The sequence below is a fragment of the Raphanus sativus genome, chromosome 3, assembly GCF_000801105.2.
Source record: "Raphanus sativus cultivar WK10039 chromosome 3, ASM80110v3, whole genome shotgun sequence".
NCBI classification, from domain to species: Eukaryota; Viridiplantae; Streptophyta; class Magnoliopsida; order Brassicales; family Brassicaceae; genus Raphanus; species Raphanus sativus.
The window spans coordinates 24,157,600-24,176,533 of NC_079513.1; the positions used below are offsets into that span (position 1 = coordinate 24,157,600).

Genomic DNA, 18,934 nt, shown 5'->3' on the forward strand with positions numbered 1-18,934 from the left:
ATTAGTTTCCACACACATGCAATAATTAGTTTCAAACGCTTAATTAAGCATACAACACATACATAGAGTTTTCATAAGCAAACAACACACATATAAGCTTAGGTAAAAGGCCTAAAGGGAGTACATAGGCGGCTCGAGATTGAAAGGAGACACACACATTCCATAAAGACAAAGGGAATAGATAGTAGATTGGTGATGAGATTACAAATCTCGATGATCAATCGATGACCAAAGACATAATCTTTTCCTGAAGATTTGGCTGAATCGGCTGGACTCTATATCCAAATTGTCCATCATGATCCCTCATCATCATTCCTCTTGCGTTGCTAGCTATAGCCATCTCCTGTTGTTGCTGCAATTTCCCAACAATATACATCAAACGCACCAAACATACTAATATATAGTTTCATATCTAATCAAAAACCCTAAAGCCTTCACGGATCTATATAGTATGACTATTATTTATATGTACCAGCTGGAAACTGAGTTGCCTATTCTCTTCCGCCAACATTTTCTCCTGCCAAAAAAAAAATATCTTTGATCTAACCACCAATGGATACATATTTTAATCCGAAAGCTAAATAGTAAAGTAGAAAAATGGTTATAGGCTCACATTTCTCCTTTTTGTCATGAGGTACTCCATCTGAGCCAAGCAGACCAAATCAGAGTTATTGTGTGAATCTATTTATATATATAGTATACATTGATTATGAATGTATTCATGCCTGGTGGTCTCGGACTTTGTCTAGGCCGTGTTCAATGGCATGCTCTACGGCCATCAGGTTTTTTAAGTTGAGAGACTGTATATCTTCCCCCTTCAAGTGCCTGTATTCACAATTTATATGGTTTTAGATTTGATATTTCAATGTTTTTAGTCAAACATTTACATATATATACTTTTTTTTTTTAATATACTACTGTAAAGATATGACACTGAGGGTGAAGATGGACCTGAGCTCAAGTTGCAAGTTATCATTCTCTTTCTTGATCCTATCAATCTCATTGCTGAGGTTCTGGAGACCAAAATGATTCCACATGTGTGTTAGATGAGCAAAGTCGTTTTTAAAATTAGATCAAACAAAAATTTCACTTGTCTATAAACTAAGCATAAATATATGTCTGAAAAGGAAACTGGAGAAACAGATCTGGTTATGCATGACAATCTCTATATGTTCATGCTTCATGCAGATATATACATATATATTCACCCTATATGTTTAGGGTATATACAGTAACACACTAGGCAGTCACTTAAATGGTATACAACTCTATGAATGCTATTATTACTGTATAATATATCTCATTTGTGAGAGCCAAACTTATCATTGTCAAAACTAATTAATAAATATACAAATATTTGGACAAAATCTATTTTAAAAAGGTTATCCAACAGTACTACGTACCCAATTGTTAATTAGTTTTTGTAAGTCACAAATGTAAAATCGGTAAACTGTTCAGACATTCTCATCATTAATATCACATCTCAGATATTTTCTCAGGAATCATGACCTAAAATCGAAATTACTTATCGATCTATATCACTTAAAATTTTGTATTGGTGGTTTCAAAATAGAGTGGTGAATGCAATATGTTTAGATATACTCTAGAATTCATCAGGAGCTTTAAAATTACGCAGGAATAAAAGAAAAATAATGGAAAGAAGAGAATAACTTCCATGTTTTGTGGCTCCATGTCTTGTTGAGAGTACAAGAGAATCAATAAAGAGGCTTGATAGGCTTAACACAAAAGAAAAATTTGTAGATCTGCATCTAGGGTTCATGGTATATCTTTTTGACATATTTTAGGAAAGCGAAAATAAATAACCGATTCAGGTTGTTTAGCACATAATATTTGTTTTGTGACAAAACACTAGAGTAGATCTGCTTCTAGGGTTGAATATCAAGCCTCTTCTGACATGTTTTGGTCATGGAATATTTTGGAGGCAAAGAAACTTTAGATTATTAAAGAAAGAAGAGAGATCGAGAGTACCTCATGCTTAGCATCCCATAGTTTTTTGCCAGATAACTTCTGGTATTGGTCCAGCATAGCACCAAGATCCATGGAAGGACAACAATAATCAGTCATCTTACCATTACTTGCAAAGACTATGAGAGCAACTTTTGCATCGCAAAGAACAGTGATCTCTTTGGCCTTCTTCACCAACCCATTCCTCCTCTTTGAGAACGTCACCACTCTGTTGTTTGCGTTTTCTATCCTCTTTATCTCTATCTTCCCTCTACCCATCTCTCTCTCTCTCAAGCTCTCTCTATTACTCAGTTTTAGGGTTTGCTATGAAATTGGTAAGATATGGAGGAGAGGATATGTGGTTTATATGAAGAAGAAAGGGAGGAGCATTGGTCTCAAAGGAACATTGATGAGAGAGAGAGAGTTTCTTTGATTAATGTGTAGGAGAAGAGAGACCTTTGACAGTTTGGGATGGAAAACAAAGCTACTTTCTTGATGGCACAGTCATGGAAAGGCTTGTTTTTGTGGTTCTCTTATTTCACTTAGTCATATAGCCAACTCTATTTTCTCTCCTTTTTTACACTACCAAAAAGAAAAGAAAAAAAACTTTTAAGTAACGTATAGAACAAATTAAATAAACTTGGAACAAAATTAGTTAATTTGCTTAACACTCTTTGCCTGTGATTGATGTTTATTGATTTCATTTGATTTGATCATATCTGTCTATCTCACTTGCTTCATATAGTGTGTCGATTTAACCTCTGGTCTTTTCCTTGGTATGTTTTCTTGGCTGGACTGTAGATTGAGACTAATTTGAAACTGAAAACAAAAAGGAAAAATAAGTTATGTTCAAAGAACAATTTTCATAATATGAATCATTTCGCAACTAAATATCCATATATGTCTATTTAGCAATTATGAAATAGAAGAAATATAATTTATATTGCAACTTTGTAGATTTAAACCATAACCTCTGTCGAAATTAGGACTACTACGTTTTTTACAGGTTCTTACTTTTGTAATTCCAAGACTTGCTATTTCAAGAGATCTATGTCATATATAGGTCTTATCGAATATCGTAGCTACCCCATATTAATCAACTTTTGAAATTATTAAAAATGAAGATATTATGTTGACAAGGAAGTGAGTGAAATAAATATAGTTTAGTTAAATCCAGATTGATATGAAAGAAAGAAACAAAAGGAAAGAAGCAGTGAAATTACCAAAGACTTTGCTATAACCATTGGGATTTTGGAGTTATCATGCTAAAATTAGTAAGGGAGAAATGTACCTGGTTGTGGAAAACAAAACAAGTTTATGGTTTTCTGATTAATTTCAACAGGCCACGTGTCGAAGTCTTGTTGGAAGTTTGTGGTCCTATGTAGTACAACTTGTGTGGTAGAGACCGTTAATGTGGCGCTGACCAAAATATCAAATGTCACTGTGTAAGGTCGTTATACTATTAGGTGTTTCGTATTCATAGCGTTTATGTACACCTTTGTAAATGTATTAATGGTTAAACAAGTAACAAGTTGTCATATTAGGCGTCTAGGATTTATAGCTCTAAACAAAAATTAACCACTGTCAGAAGCTCGTTTACTTGGACGTGTTGTTACATTATGTCGTCCCTTTTTCTTGCATAACCACAAGCATATGCTCTCTCACCAACACCAACACCAACACCATCTTCAGCACCACCCTCACTGGGTTTCACTCTGACCAGCTTCCAGCATGTTCTACTATTGTGACCACTCTCACCGCATATTCCACATCGATGGTACCTAGTGGAAATGTCTTTAGTGACCATTGGTTTCGACTTAAAGACTCTTTGGTTATTGCCTTTCTCTCCCACAAGCCCTGCATCTAAATCTTCTGTCTGCATTCGTTCGTCCAGCTCTGGACAGTAATGGCGTATATGGCCTTCCTGTCCGCAGTTCTTGCAGTAGAACTTTGTTAGTTGATAACACTATATGCTTACCATACGTTCTTGCCAGCGACAAAGACAGGTTACTCTGTGAATAAGAAGACATGATGGCTCTCTGGCGAGATCTTCTGCTGGCTCCAAAACAAATCCGCCATCACTTCCCTTGCTAAGTTTGAGCTAGGCTACATTAGAAAGTGATTGATCACGTTTCAACAGACGAAATAGGATTTTAGCAAATACAAGGAAACCAAGAATGATTCAAAAAGGCAGAGCATAGTAATGAGTTTAATTAATAAACCAAGATTTGCAAAATGTTAATAACAAGACCTAGATGATCAACATTATAATGTGTCGAGTCAAAAGTGTTCAAAATATAATTAGCTGCATAAGATTGCGTTATACACAATCTTCAAAACCAAATAGAAAAGAAGAGGAAATACATTAAAAATGCCTTAATAAAGACTTTTCATAAGCTTCACATCCTCTACATAATCTGGAAAGATATAAACTGGACGACCGTGATACTTCAACTCTTGTAACCCTTGTATTTCAGATCTTGCCACCAAAGTCTTCCTCTCAACATTGTAGTAAAAAACATAAAAAGGGTCTGAGAACCTCCATGGCGCCAAGACAAGATCACACGTACGAGTCATTCCAACAATTTGAAATATTTTGGTACACGGATGCTTCCACGAAAGAGGGAGTTCATAGATATTCATCGACCATTTATTTATCATCCAGCTGCATCATCTTCTAGCAACCACAAGCGGAGAATTCTTTGATTCTTATCTGTAAACCGAACCACGCCTAATCTACCCTTGTAGTTTATCAAAGTAGAACCTTCTAAAAAAAAAAAAAAAAGTAGAACCTTCTATATACATATTTTCATCATCTATATTAATAAAGCTGAACTTCTCAGATTTAACATCAAACCAAACTACCAGACACTTATTTGACTGGCAGATACCAGTGCAAGCGAGGTAATACAAAACTGATAAGTTTCTTGGGCTTCCACTTAAAACCAATTGGCAATTAGTGGTGTGACCCAAGTCACTTATATATTACTTATGTCCCCATCATATATCCGATGTGGGATCTTTTCTCCAATACCCTCCCTCGAGATAATGGTGCGTATAACCATTAATCTCGCAGAATCCATCATACCTTTCCGAGATATTGCTCTTTTCTAGCTATCTCGAAGAACTGAACCTTCTCTGGGCCATCAGCTAATGGGTTGATCGGGCCACTGTCTGGACCGGATTAAAGGGTCAGGGTATTGGGCCGGCTCTGATACCATGATAAGTTTCTTGGGCTTCCACTTAAAACCAATTGGCAATTAGTGGTATGACCCAAGTCCCTTATATATTACTTATGTCCCCATCATATATCCGATGTGGGATCTTCTCTCCAATAAAAACCCCATCTATGCAAATCATATGACCTCGATTGCAGATAGGAAGACGGTACAAAACATAATGGTATTCGCATTCGATCAGTCTCCATAGAAGTTTTCCAGTCTCCAACGTCAGAACCCAAGCCCGGTTGGTGTTCAAGTGCGCAGCTGTACACAACAATTTGAATTTATTTTTGGTCGGATCATACCCGCAATAAGTTACTGGATAACTTAAATATGAATTCGGTTCAGGTATTGTAAGAAACTCTCCAGTGGCGGGATTGCAGATCACCGGCTTTAAATACTGGTCACTTTTCCCATCTGTAAAACATACTAGTCGTCCGTGGAGCGTTGAAGTTACTTCATGATAATGATGAGAGGAATGCGTTTTATAATATGTGGCTACTACAGAAGAGTTGTAAGTCTGAGGTGTAGAAAAGAACAATAACTTTCCGTAACCAAAAACGGTGAACAAGAGCTGTGGACGATACGAGGATTTGGTCAGGAACAGTTCGGTGAAATATGGACGGCCGAGTATGGATGCCCATGATTTCGAAAGGCAACGAAACCTTGCTACATACTTCGACGATGGTAGTCTAGAGAATATATCGATAAGAAGATCAACTGGGATTATTGGTTTTGTGTATTCTCTTTCTGCGATGTATTGGGAGATCTCGGGGATTACGAGATCGCCCCGAATATATTTGGATGTAACTATTAGGAAATATATCATTAATGTATAAGTTAGGTTTCCTATTCTATTATGTAAAGAACTTGCTAGACAAGTTATGTAATTTGTATAAATAAGTCTATTGGCTAAGTTAATAAGATGAGAGAAACTATTATACTACTTAGGTTTCCTCCAAACTTGACATGGTATCAGAGCCATAGATCCAAATCCTATGGGTTATGGTTTTATTATTTTTTTCTTGCTTTTTACCAACTACTTATTTTACTTCGCAGCGAGTTTTGATTGTTTCAGTTATGTTATCTTCTTTGATTTATTTTCTTTTGGTTTTGCTACTATTTAAAAAAAAAAAAAAAAGACGTTGTCTTATACTACAAAGAGGACGACGTTCGATTTGATTATTATTACTACGGATTATGAGCATGGACCATGGATGGATTCGTTCATATTTCACTTGTGTAATATTCTTTTATCATGATCTTCATGTGGCTATTTATCAACTACAACTTCGATATAGTCACGAAGATGATGACTCCAACGGGTATATACGGATCCAGTGGAGTGATTATTTGATGATGTTGCTGTGGACTTTGAGCATGGATCAGATGGGTTCGTTCAGTTCACATGGTGGCATGAGAAGATGAAGATACACAACTACTACAGTATTCTTCATTAAATCGATGACCGTGGCGAGGTATAAACGCTATTGATGACCGTGGCGAGGTATAAACGCTACTGATGGCCTTATGGTGGGGTATAAACACCATGAAGATGATTTGATGATTGTCCAATCTCATACGTGTTACCACGTATGAGCTTGCGGGAGGTATTGGGAGATCTCGGGGATTACGAGATCGCCCCGAATATATTTGGATGTAACTATTAGGAAATATATCATTAATGTATAAGTTAGGTTTCCTATTCTATTATGTAAAGAACTTGCTAGACAAGTTATGTAATTTGTATAAATAAGTCTATTGGCTAAGTTAATAAGATGAGAGAAACTATTATACTATTAGGTTTCCTCCAAACTTGACACGATGGTTAGGTTATCCTCTTCTGGTACGAGCTGTTTCAGTTTTTTCATGATCAGAGCGTTAAACCTTAGATAGAGTCTCTTTTAGGTTAGGGACAGAGGCAAAGTGTTTTTTTTCTTGATTCTCAAGTTTTCAACTAGATTTATTTAAGGAACGATCTCAATCTTGGACTACTACTGGGCCTAATATCAACTAACCCATTCGGCACAGTATCTCAAAGTGTTTACAAAAAGGTTTGTATAAACTACTATTGGGCCTAATATCATCTTACTCAGATTCCTAACACCATTTCAACAAGTAAAAGATGAACTTACATTCAAGAGCTCACTCTCATGGAGAGTGCAGTACTGCAGTGCCTCATTAGTACCCTTGTAAGTGATAACTTAGTGATTCTTCCTGTTGAGATTGTCTTTGCTGCCTCTAAACGAAGTCAAGAGAGGCCTGTTAAGCAGTTTGAAAACAAGTATTTACTAACTAAAATAAAAATGTATATTTCATTCTATTTACCTATCTTTCTAGGGAGATTTAGTGAACTACCCATAATTGAGGTCCATATTAGGGAATTACCGATCGATTGACATTAAAACAAATTTCACTGCAATTGTGTTTTGAATTGGACAACTTTGCCCCTCTTTCACTCTCTTTCTTCGGCACGTTCCTGACACTCTCTTTGCAGCTTCTGACACCCTCTCTCTTTCAACTTTATTCTTTTTCTTCTATTTATTTTTTTCTTCTATTCTCAGCTTCTTTCACGTTCTTTCTTTCTCTATTATTTTGAGACTTTCTGTTTTTTTTTTGTAGACAACCTTATGTTTTCATTTACATTTTAGATTATTGTTAATAATAAAGCAAAATCCTATATATTCTCATCCATTCATTATGTGATGTAAAGCCAATCAATGAAAAAAAATTGAAAAACTTATGTGTATATAAGTAGTGTTAAGGTCTTATATGTGTATATAATTGTGTATCAAAAAGAGAATACTTTAGTGTTAATTTATTAGTTGATAGGAAGGACAACAGAGACTACAATTGATTGCAAAATCTTAACATTTCTAAAATCTATAATTCGTTCTAATGTAAATATTAGTGTTAAATTAATAACTAGCGGTTAACTTATTTGTTAGAATCTACACTTATGAAATAACTTTGTTTGTTATAGATACATAATTTGTTAGCTGGTAAATATTTTGTTAACTGATACATTTTTTGTTAGATAGTTTCATAATTGATATATTGTTTAGTACACTCTTAGCTGGTAAATATTTTGTTAACTCTCACACATTGATACACTCTTTTTCTTTTGCACTCTTACATTCTCTTTCCTCTTTTTCGATTCACATTCCTCCTCTTTTTTTATCTTAGGCATAACTATCATTTTTGAATCTTCTCCTTTACTCATTCATTGATATCAAATTACGTGTCACCTAACAAAAGATATAGCGTATAACAAATCATGTATCAGATATCAAATCATTTAACAAAACTAAACCGCATAAAAATCATGTATCAGATATAAAACATTTAACAATATTTTGGTATCAAATAACGTTTTAACTCACAAATCATGTATGAAACCATTTCACAGCTACAAACCAAGTATAAGCAATGTACAAGCTATCAAAAATATCATGTACACAAATCATGTATCAATTAAATGACAACATATTTTGAATCAACTAACACAATATGTAACATATATCAAAATCAATTGCTAGATAATAAACGATTTATAAAACGATATACCATATAATAAATCTTAGATCAATTTCAAGTTTAGACAATAAAAATGAAAAATAACATCAAACTTATAACATAATCACTGTAAATTAATATTCACTCATGACCAAATTAAGGACACGTTCAAGCAAAAAAAAAAGTAAAATAAAAAAAACAAAATCAAAACTTACCGGTAGTAAAAATATAGTCATGAGTTTGAAACTTATCTGTTTTGCTAATACCAGTAATAGAAGCATATTCATGAGCTTGCGTGACTTGTACCCACTATTTTAATTTGTACACACAAATGTAAAGATCCAACTCAAGAAAATAAAAAAAAAATTTAGGAGACTAAGAAAAAACCCATAAAATAATTCAATGGGAGACACAGATTATCGATTGAGATTTAGTTTGGTAGATAGCGTTTTTTTGATTAAAAAGAGATGTAGATTAAGAAACAAAAACATAAGAGAATGAAAATGGAGTAGTTAGAAAAGAAGATGAGTGTTGCTAAAAAAAAGAAAAAAAAAGATGAGAGAACCACATAGAAGAAAAAGAAATGAATCACATAGAACCGACAGTCTTTCTGACACAGCCCAAATGAGACAGATAGGATAGAGTGGTGGGAGTAGGGTTAAAATCGTCATCTAAAATGCACCAATCACTTCAAGTGTAGTCTGCTAATTAAGGGGTCGTTTATGGTCATAGACGCCAATTATCCCATCTTTCTAAGGATGTGTTTCTTCCCCCTCCCTTGCAATCACTAAAAACCTACCGTAAGATAGAGGCGATCCTAATTTAATATGATTTACACTTAACAACTGCACCTTAAGACGATTTTTTTTTTTGAAGAATATCTTCATCGTTGTTCCTAGTTACATCCACCAGAAGGATATCAAAGTAGCAATTCATCTTCATTGTTGTTCTCCATTGTTATAGTGTCTCACTGTTATTAAAGAAAACCTCAGACATAGATTCACACAGCTATTTGTGTCAAAGAACATATCACCAGCCTCTAGTTATTACATCCATTAAGAGCAAAACTTTTTATTCCAATACTTATTTTCCTTCCGGTGGTATATTACTACAAGTCTACAACTGAGACAAATTCTAAAACTGAAAACACCCATATATATTATGAAAGGGAGGCAACATTAAAAGAATTCACATTAAAACAAAAGGGTTAGATAGATCATAGAAGTAACATTATTTAACTAAATCTATAAGATGCCAAGACAAGGAGTTAAGACATGGCCGTAATTGGGTAAGGTCCGGTAAAGAAATCAATCCGAGAAGTTTGAGGCTCAAGTACTTCTCCGTGTCTCTCTTCATCTTCATCTTCTTCCTCCTCTTCAGCATCCCAAAGAAACCGCGCATATGAAGCTTGTACATAACTGCAGCAAACAAGTATACATAAGCAACAAAAAGCCATACAAGTACTAGGAGAGAGAGAGAGAGCTTGACAATTTAAGAATCTTTTTCTTACCAGTCATCAGGAGCAGCTGCAACAGCTCGATTGAAGTAAGACTCAGCACGAGACGAATCCTTATGGATCATCCACACAAGCTCCGCGTACATGGCGAGAACATTCCCATCGTAAGGACTCACCAGAACCGCTCTCCCGCAATACTCCTCCGCTTTCAAGTAATCTCCCCGAACCTGTTTCAAATTTAATAATTAAGAAAAAAAACACAATCCAATCGAAAGTTTCAAACTTTCAGATCTAGAAAGAAGAAAGTGTTAACCTCTTTCAAAAACTTAGCGTAATTGCTGAGAAAAATCCCGTTTCCAGGATTAGCTTCAATCATCTCACGATAATGAACGTCTGTGCTATCCTCTCCATCATCACCACCACCGTCGGATCTTCCGCCGCTCCTTCTCTTCCCTCCTCCGCCGCCACCGCCGCCTCCGACCTCGGTTTCATCCTCCAACGCCCAGCTCAACGCTCTGTTGTCGTAAGAAGACGCGCGTATGATTCCGAATCCGATTCCTTCCTCCACGTCCTCCATAAGAGCGCCGGTGAGGAACTTGCTCGACGGCGGCTTATTAGTCGATGTCAGATGTTTGAGATCGCTCTCCGACGCCGTTCTTTTGATCTTCCCGTCGCTGGAATGCACAGACATCGGGCTGTAACAGCAGCAGGAGGATGAGGAGGAAGAGAGTGTGAGAGATCTGGGCCGTTGGATCTGATGAAGAGATTCGGGCTCGATGGGCTCGAGACGTGGACCAACGAGGTGAGAATTGGAGTCGACGCGCTTCGTAAAAGCATCGTTTTTTTTTTTTCAGGTCTGTCGCTGTATCCTATGAGCTGTGTGTGTGTGTGTGTGTGAGAGAAGTGAAAGACGGTGCGTGTTATATATATACTGGTGAAGTGATTTGATTAGAGGAAGGTGGAGAGAAACAATCTCACCCGTCGATTTGCTTTTTCATCACGTGAAACTTTTAATTATTTTTTTATTTATTTATTCTCCAAGATATTTTTTTTTGTTTGGTTCTCCAATTTGTGTACCAAAATCATTTTTAATTTTGACTTTTCATATATATGAGTTGTTTGCGAGTGTTACAAAAAAAAAGAGTTGTTTGCGCATTTCTCTGCTTTGTTCGTTAGTATACATATAGGAATGCTTAGTTTAATTTTCTTTCAATTTACTGAAAGTTCATGGAATACCATTTGTTCTTAACTTCTACAATAGCCAGCTGGAAAACATAAAATGGACTACATATTGTTGTTTTTTAGCTCGGTTAAAAGTTAAAACTAGTTGTTGACTTGTTGTTGTGTTTTTTTTTTTAGAAATTTGCTTAACAACTCCTCCAACCAGTCATCTGGTTTACCTGCTGGTTTCAGTGTTAGAAGACCTCTCTATAACATAAACTTTGTTTTGTCTTCCTCCAGCAATGAGTTTACCACTAAGAGGATCTTTCTGTTACCAGTAATTTTCAAAGACAAGTCATCATGAATCTCTTTATTCACGAATAATACTTTTAGGATATGAAAACCTACCTGATCATTTAGTATGATCACGATTCCCGTTTTGCCTCCGGGGATTAAAAAATATCGGCATCGTCAGGTGGTTAATCAAAAAAAAAATGTGTATATCAACCTTTATATTAGACTTTTAATGTTTATTTTTCTTTGTTGCAGAAAATACACGTTTGATTAAATATCGATCTGGTGAACAAAGTAGCTAGAAGCCTTTGACACCAAGTTATTTATACCAAAACAACAAAATATCGTACGCGTATCCCTTGCACCAAACAATCTGCATAGACATTTTTACAATGTGAAATCAAAGAAATATAGAAATGAAGCATATTAACACTTTAATTGTTCATTCAAATTCAGCTTAATAGAAAAGCTAAACTGAAATAAAAAATCTAGTGACGAACGCGACATCTACGTCATTGATTTTAATATGTTAGTTCCCGAAGGTCACGAAATTGCAAGAGGACGGCAGCGACTAACTAAATATGGTCTACCGTCCACGGCCAGTGTCTCTCTACAGATCACACGTGGAACCGTTGCATATAAATGCATGCATTGTCATATTATTCATTTTTCCACAATGTAATGAAACTAAAATACTAGATGCGATGCGTGCAAAACATGCTAATTGTTTTTAAACAAAATGAATATTAATTATATGAGTATCAAAACAAATCATCATGAATCTCTTTATGTACGAGTGGGTCACGATTCCATGTGCATTAAGGCTCACGTTGTAATCGACTTCCATAACAATTTATATATTTTTTCGTTTGTCTCATTGTAAGTTGATAACATGGCCTTGTCTTTGATACTGACTTTTATAGTACAATTAGTGTAAATTAAGTTGACAACATATATGCCTGCAAACCTTGATTTGATTTACAGTTTTATACCCTCATCAGGGCACATAGATACAAGATGAAAAATTCAGAATTGATTTATACTTTTACTTGATAAAAAAAAATATATTTATGCTTTAACTGTAGGAGGTGAGAAGTTTCTTTTTCCCTTTTTAGGTAAGAAATATTCATATTGGTATTTAAATATATAACATATGTTCACCAAAAAAAAAATATATAACATATTACCTGGAGAAGAATGTAACCTTTACTATGCTATAGATTAAAGTGCAAGACTTTTTATATAAAGATGTATACATTACAGATTACAGTACCATTTGAAATATATTACAGAATATAAAAGTTATAAATCGAAAAATATATAATTCAATATTAACAATTATGAATTTATGATAAACTAAAATGCCGTCAACATTAATCAAACTATCAATGGACACCTTTTATATAGACAACCATGCATAATAAGGTCCACTATCAATATCATGTTAATTTTCATTGGCAGCCAATACAGAAAATAGCCTTTGAAAAATGATCATGTTCGAATTGTCTACAAAGTAAAATGAATAATTATCCGTGTAGTGTTTTGTTGTTAGGTATGAAAGAAATACAGCTCTCATTCATCCCTTCCTCGATATCAATTGGTTGAAATGACTGAAGAAATGTGGAAATTACAAGAAAAAAGGTGTGCGTCAATTATTGATGAAGGTGGTCTTTTGAAATCAAGTTGTTCACGATTTGACTGGGGGAGGAAAACTAATACAAAAGCAATGAAGAAGCATTATTCCAAAGGTAGAAGTGTCCAAAGGTTGGGGCCCAGGGATATGCTCATCTGGGGTAGGCTTCCTGTGACCTTCACCTGCGGGGCCAACGTACGAAGAGCTCAACGGTGGAGAAAGAGAAGGGGTCTTTGTCGTTAAGGTCTTCGTCTTCTATGTATCTCTCCACTCCTTTGTATTTGATTCGCATTTTAGTGGGTGTGCATTGTGCAGCCGCATTTTAATAATTTTCGGAAATGACACCCGACCGATGTTAGCAAAACAGTTTAAAATAAAATGTACAAAGGCAACATATGTTTCACTGGAAAATCTAAAAAAGTAAAAAACTCAAGTTTAATATTATATCTTTATTCAAGTCATATAAGGTGCAAGCAAATCAAACGGGGTCTAGAAGAGCCTACAACTGACCAAAGTAAATGTGTTGAGAACCAAACTTTGGATTACAACTTGGGAAAATCCAAATAGATTAAATGCTGGTTTTAACTTTGCTAATTCCCTTGCTTGAAGAGAACGGATGCAAGACCTGACCTCCATCCGAAAACCGCTGCTGGCTCAGGCCTTTTGTGTAAGAGCGATGCGAGACCAGCTGATACTCCCTGGCCAGGCATCCTCACCACCTCCTGATTAGCAACCGACTCCGAAAACCTGTATTTATAATCACAAAACATTTGTTTCTTATCAGTATTAACTCTGCAAAGAGAAAACAAGAGCCCCCACTCATTCTGCACAGCAGTTCTGCTTTGAGAGGTTACATATAGTAGTGACTGTTCAATAGGTTCTGATTAATGCCAGAAAGACAATGATCTACAATGGTCAAATGAAAGCAGAGACTTTTTGGTTTCTTTAGTATATTTATAAAAAAAAACACAAAATGAGCAACACAAAGATGACTTACAAGGGAGGAGGAATGATTCCATCATGAGCAATGGAGCAGAATCCTTGCCTTTGCTTGTGCTTAGGATTGGACGAACAAATAACATAGACACGTCGACGGCGCTTCACCGTCTTACAAAACTCACACAACTTCTTCACAGATGATCTCACCTTCATTCTTCCTCTCTCTCTCTCTCTGCAATCCAAAAAAACCATTAAAAAACTGTACTAACACTACATATCTCATTTCTACTTGTCTACTCAGAAACTTGTTCGAATACGAATCTGAAGATCGATCTCTTAACTACATCGCGATAGATCCACACACGAAATCGAACGGTGAGAGAACTCAAATCAATAAGAACCCATCAAGTCAAGAAGTTACCTGCGAATTCGAAGGCGACTACGAAGATGAACCCCACGATCGATAATCCAAATCGCAAAAGGAAAGGGTTTTAGAGTGTGTGGAGCTTTATGGGCTTTTATGGACTTTAATGGGCTTTAAATGGGCCATTATAATTTTACTTAGAATTAACCCGAAACGAAGAACCAACCCGGAGTTTGTTAGATCTAAAATAAAACCGATTAGGAGCGGCGAAGCGCTTTCACTTACCGCGTCACCGTCGAAAATCTAAAGGGTTTTCTCTGTGACGACGGAGATGGACAGTGACATGGAGATCTCTCTCGACAGGCTTCCGATAAAACGACTAGAATCCATCGAGGAGAATGGCGCGGAGCGTTTCCCTTCCGATGTTAATTACGACGACAAGAGAGTCTCGTTGATTCGTAGAATAGACTTCGCGTGGGCGTTGGAGGAGGAAGACGACCTGAATAGCAAGAAGAAGAAGAAGAAGACGTCCAAAGAGATCTCTGAGCAGTGGCAATGGAAAGGTATGGTGGAGAATCTGCAGCTGGCTCATCAGGAGCTCTCCGTCATCATAGACCTTATCAATACCGTGAGTTTGTTTGTGAGACTAATGTGCTTAAACGAATATGAATGGTTGTGTTTTAAGTAATGGAATTGATTTTTTTTTGTTAGGTGGAAGCTAATGATGCGGTAACGGTGGCTGGGATGACTAGACCTAAGCCTATGCCTAATGAGATTCTCTCGGATCTTGCTGTGTCTACTGCTACCAAGTTGCAGAGCTACAGGGTATATAACTAAGTAGCTTACTTTCTTAATGTGCTAAACTTGTAGTCTGGTAATTTTGTTAGTTAGATGCTTATTAGTCTCATCTTTGGATACTTGTTTCCTCGGCAGCATTTAGGAAAATACTTCAAGCAATCAGCAAAAGCTTTAGAGCAGAAAGTGAATCGCGAAGCGAGGTTTTATGGTGCTCTTATCAGGTTCGTGCATTTGCTAATAACTTTTTTTTTTATTATTATATTATATGTTAGCTCTGTTTCTGTGAACAAGAAGCTTTAGGGAAACCTTTAGTTTCTTTAATGGCATTTTTGCAACTCTGAGGATGTTCCTTTTTTGCATTGTTTATGCTAGTTTTAAGTTGCTTACTACAATGTCATAGCTATTTTTCTTGTCCTCAGATAAGTGATGTCTTTTTTTGCAACTAGGACGATTATGCTCATAGGTTATGTTATATGTTGTGACTTTAATCAATGTGTTTAAGAATCCTATATTTGGATTTCTGCATCGTCTTCGTTGCTAAACCCTGCATAATACAGTACTTCAGGAACATTCAGCTTGTTGTGTAGGGTCTTCTTAGGACTATGGTTAGCTCCGTTGACGTTGTTTATAATTTTCAGAAAATTGATAAGATGACTTTATATTCCAGAATAGAGATTTTTTTTAACTTGCAAATGGTAATTTTTTTTTTTGCAATGCTGACAAGCTTATTATAGGTTGCAGCGGAACTGGAAAGTCAAGCGACAGCGTGTACTTGCTTCAAACGCCAGCAATGAGGGCTTCACATTTGATCTTTCCGACGGTTCAGTATATGATCCCGCTTCTGGTTTTCGCCCATCTACACTCTCCACTATTCGCGTAGAACATGATTCAGCTGGTATGCTGGCCATTAATCTACCCCAGGATTCATGGTACTCCCTCCGGTTTGGGTTTGTTGGCTTGAATTCGATTGATAACCCGAACGAGTCTAACGCGCACATAAACTCCACTACCGGTGAGGATCTAATATCAGAGAAGGAGTCTCTAAGTGACGACGAGTCTGTTAGAGAAACTCATTCGCTACTTAGGGAGGTGCATAAATCTATTTTTGCTGAGCAGGTTGGGTCATTTATCTCGTCCTACTATGGTATCTTTACATTGGCTTTTGTCTCACTTCTTTGGTCTTCTTACCAGTTGTTTGACATGCTAAATCGCGAAGCCTTCAGTGAAGGTGTGGGGTTCAGCATCAGTGGAATACGAGAAAACTTCATGGAAATGAACATCGGACAAGGAGCTTCTTTGTTTGTATCTCTCTACCCATCGGGCAAAAACGCAAGCATCAAGAAGTCGGAATCTGCGAACATGCTCATTGAAACAGAACCAGCGGAAGGAGACTATCGTGTGAACAAGCTAGGGTTCCCTAGTCGTGCCAGCTATGAAATATACTTGCAACAGATTTTTCACGAGCATGCCTTTGGCAAAACGAAAGATCAGCCCAAGTCAAAAAGCAACAGATCATCCAATCAAACCGCAAAAGACAACAACTCGGGGCTTCTTGACCATTTCTGCTTATCTTTGGCTCATAGAATCTTCTCAGCTAGAGTTCTCGTGCAACTAGAAAGCGTGGTATGTTCCCCTGCTGCATTAAGAAACTTGTTGTCATCTTTAGATCCTTCCTTTTTTTTCTTAAAAGTATTTGCTGCTTCTTTGTCGAACAGGTTTGCAAGGTCCCGTACCTTCATTTGATATCTCATCCTACATGGAATTCTCGGACATCTTCATGGACTGTCTTAATGACTGTTCCTCCTTCAATCATCCCTCAAGGAAGTTCTGAAAGTCAGTCTCCAGATGGTAAGAGGAAGCTTAAGACGCAGTTCCGGACAAAGGTGGTAGTGAAGGATGATTGTATCAGTATAGAAGCGGAATGCACACCCAATGTGGTTGGCTTACTGAAAAGCACTTCCTGCAATTTATTCTCCATGAACAAATACGAGTGCGACTTGGCTGACCTCCCCGTGATAATTCTCCAACAGGTAATGTTCAAACTGTCATGTTAATCATGTTTATAGCAATAGTTCCTCTAAACACGTGGCTTATTGATGGGGAAATATTGTTTGGGAAGGTGGCGAGCCAGATAGTGTGTTGGCTGCTGGAGGAAGCAAGGACGGTAGGGACAAAAGCGAGCCGTGATTTTCTGTCTCTGTCGTTAGAGATAGTGGAAGGGGAGAGAGTGAGCCTTGTGGGGCAAGTAAACCCGGAAGACGCAAAGGGATGCATCTCGTGGTGGCTTGTGATGGAGAATGGGTGCACTGAGGAGAGGAAAGGGGTGTCGGAGAGTAGGAAGTCGTTGGGGCATTTGTCTCTGGATGTGTTGTACTCTGTTCTTATGGATTTGATCAACTTATGTGGTAGTGGTCGGAATGCTTTAGACTGATTGTAAAAGAACAAGACATGACTCTTTAATTTGGTGTTTTTATAACGATTCTATAATTTTCAGTGTCTAACAAGACTCTTCAATTAAGCATAAACTATATATATAAAGATTATACTATACTATAATAATGTTTTTCTACTTCAAATTAGTGTTATTTTTTGGTATAATCAGTTTCTGGAGATGCTTGTGTGATTTTGGTTAATTTATAAGTTCTACGTTCATTTTGATAATAATCTCTTTTTCCCCGTTTGTCTAAAGTTAAGTGATATTAAGGGAGAGAGGGGTAGAACAGGGAAAAACATAATCTATCTCAAACGTTTCTTCCTTCGTTGTCACTCGAACCGATCCCTCCCTCCCTTCACGACGCTGATCGGTTGCAAGATTCAAGCTTCAAAATCCTAATTTATTTACCCACCACCATCGTTATTAGCTCAAAAAATCAGGTTTCTATTCCTTTTTCTGATGTTTCTCCATGTTTTCCTCTTTGATTTTCTGATTTGTTCTCCCATGATTTGGAGTTTGAATTAGAACTAAAATTCACAAATGGTTGAGCATTCCCCGTGATTTTTCTTCTACAAATCTCGATGCTGTACAACGATAGGTTTCATTATTGTGTCTTCCAATCGATTTAACTATGATTCTGGTCATTATTCATCTGTTTGATCTGTTTAAATTTCAGATCCGAGGAGTTCTTCAGTGATCATCAGATACAATGGTATTGATAATTGCCTTCTCAGATCTATTCTTTTCTTCTTTTTTGTTTCTCTAATAGTGTGGTTTGAGCTAATAAGAGCTGTTTATCTTTGATATGTACAGTCAGCTTTGTTCAATTTCCATTCATTTTTGACGGTGGTGTTGCTTGTGATCTGCACGTGCACATATCTGAAGATGCAGTTCCCTGCCATTCTTGAGCAGAAGACTGGGTTTGTTACCTTCCTCTTTACTCTCCTTTTTATTGAATTGGATTCACCTCGGAAGGAAGAATCTAGAATAATTTATTAGAGCTTTGAAACCGATTATTAATCTATTTACTTGCTAGCCTTAAGCTAGATCTCTGCGAATAGTTACGTTGCATTCCATATGAGTTCATAAGTCCTAGTGCTTTCTATGATCTCTCTCTCGTGCATGATGCATCTATTCATCACGTTGGTCAAAT

General features: G+C 36.5%; 3 protein-coding genes and 2 pseudogenes across 3 annotated transcripts; 1 reads left to right on the forward strand and 4 right to left on the reverse strand.

Moving 5' to 3' along the window:
• Positions 1-22: 22 nt before the first annotated feature.
• LOC130510160 (floral homeotic protein PISTILLATA) lies at positions 23-2,478 on the reverse strand. The gene is made up of 6 exons (XM_057006527.1): positions 1,990-2,478; positions 952-1,013; positions 726-825; positions 614-643; positions 473-517; positions 23-352 (listed from the first exon to the last, which is right to left on the reverse strand). The coding sequence occupies exons 1-6, from the start codon at positions 2,242-2,244 to the stop codon at positions 218-220; spliced, it is 627 nt and encodes a 208-aa protein (XP_056862507.1). The 5' UTR covers positions 2,245-2,478; the 3' UTR covers positions 23-217.
• A 1,762-nt stretch (positions 2,479-4,240) lies between these two features.
• On the reverse strand, positions 4,241-6,773 carry LOC130509623 (F-box protein At5g65850-like; annotated as a pseudogene).
• Positions 6,774-9,757: 2,984 nt separating this feature from the next.
• On the reverse strand, positions 9,758-11,010 carry LOC108844067 (uncharacterized; annotated as a pseudogene).
• A 2,665-nt stretch (positions 11,011-13,675) lies between these two features.
• Positions 13,676-14,702, reverse strand: LOC108847903 (uncharacterized). The gene is made up of 3 exons (XM_018621272.2): positions 14,607-14,702; positions 14,244-14,417; positions 13,676-13,993 (listed from the first exon to the last, which is right to left on the reverse strand). The coding sequence occupies exons 2-3, from the start codon at positions 14,396-14,398 to the stop codon at positions 13,837-13,839; spliced, it is 312 nt and encodes a 103-aa protein (XP_018476774.1). The 5' UTR covers positions 14,399-14,417; positions 14,607-14,702; the 3' UTR covers positions 13,676-13,836.
• Positions 14,703-14,789: 87 nt separating this feature from the next.
• LOC108847902 (mediator of RNA polymerase II transcription subunit 17) lies at positions 14,790-17,834 on the forward strand. Its single transcript, XM_018621271.2, has 7 exons — positions 14,790-15,177; positions 15,261-15,374; positions 15,483-15,568; positions 16,082-16,463; positions 16,539-16,970; positions 17,063-17,377; positions 17,467-17,834. Exons 1-7 carry the CDS (start codon positions 14,881-14,883, stop codon positions 17,776-17,778), a joined length of 1,938 nt encoding a protein of 645 aa, XP_018476773.1. The 5' UTR covers positions 14,790-14,880; the 3' UTR covers positions 17,779-17,834.
• The last annotated feature ends 1,100 nt before the right edge of the window (positions 17,835-18,934 follow it).

Excerpts from the sequence above, each read along its gene's own strand:
- LOC130510160 (XM_057006527.1), bottom strand. The coding sequence starts at position 2,244 with ATGGGTAGAGGGAAGATAGAGATAAAGAGGATAGAAAACGCAAACAAC. Across the intron at positions 1,014-1,989 it reads TATGGGATGCTAAGCATGAG|AACCTCAGCAATGAGATTGA; the intron begins GTACTCTCGATC and ends TTTGGTCTCCAG. Across the intron at positions 644-725 it reads ACAAAGTCCGAGACCACCAG|ATGGAGTACCTCATGACAAA; the intron begins GCATGAATACAT and ends TGCTTGGCTCAG.
- LOC108847903 (XM_018621272.2), bottom strand. The coding sequence starts at position 14,398 with ATGAAGGTGAGATCATCTGTGAAGAAGTTGTGTGAGTTTTGTAAGACG. Across the intron at positions 13,994-14,243 it reads GGAATCATTCCTCCTCCCTT|GTTTTCGGAGTCGGTTGCTA; the intron begins GTAAGTCATCTT and ends TTATAAATACAG.
- LOC108847902 (XM_018621271.2), top strand. The coding sequence starts at position 14,881 with ATGGACAGTGACATGGAGATCTCTCTCGACAGGCTTCCGATAAAACGA. Across the intron at positions 15,178-15,260 it reads TCATAGACCTTATCAATACC|GTGGAAGCTAATGATGCGGT; the intron begins GTGAGTTTGTTT and ends TTTTTTTGTTAG. Across the intron at positions 16,464-16,538 it reads AATCTATTTTTGCTGAGCAG|TTGTTTGACATGCTAAATCG; the intron begins GTTGGGTCATTT and ends TCTTCTTACCAG.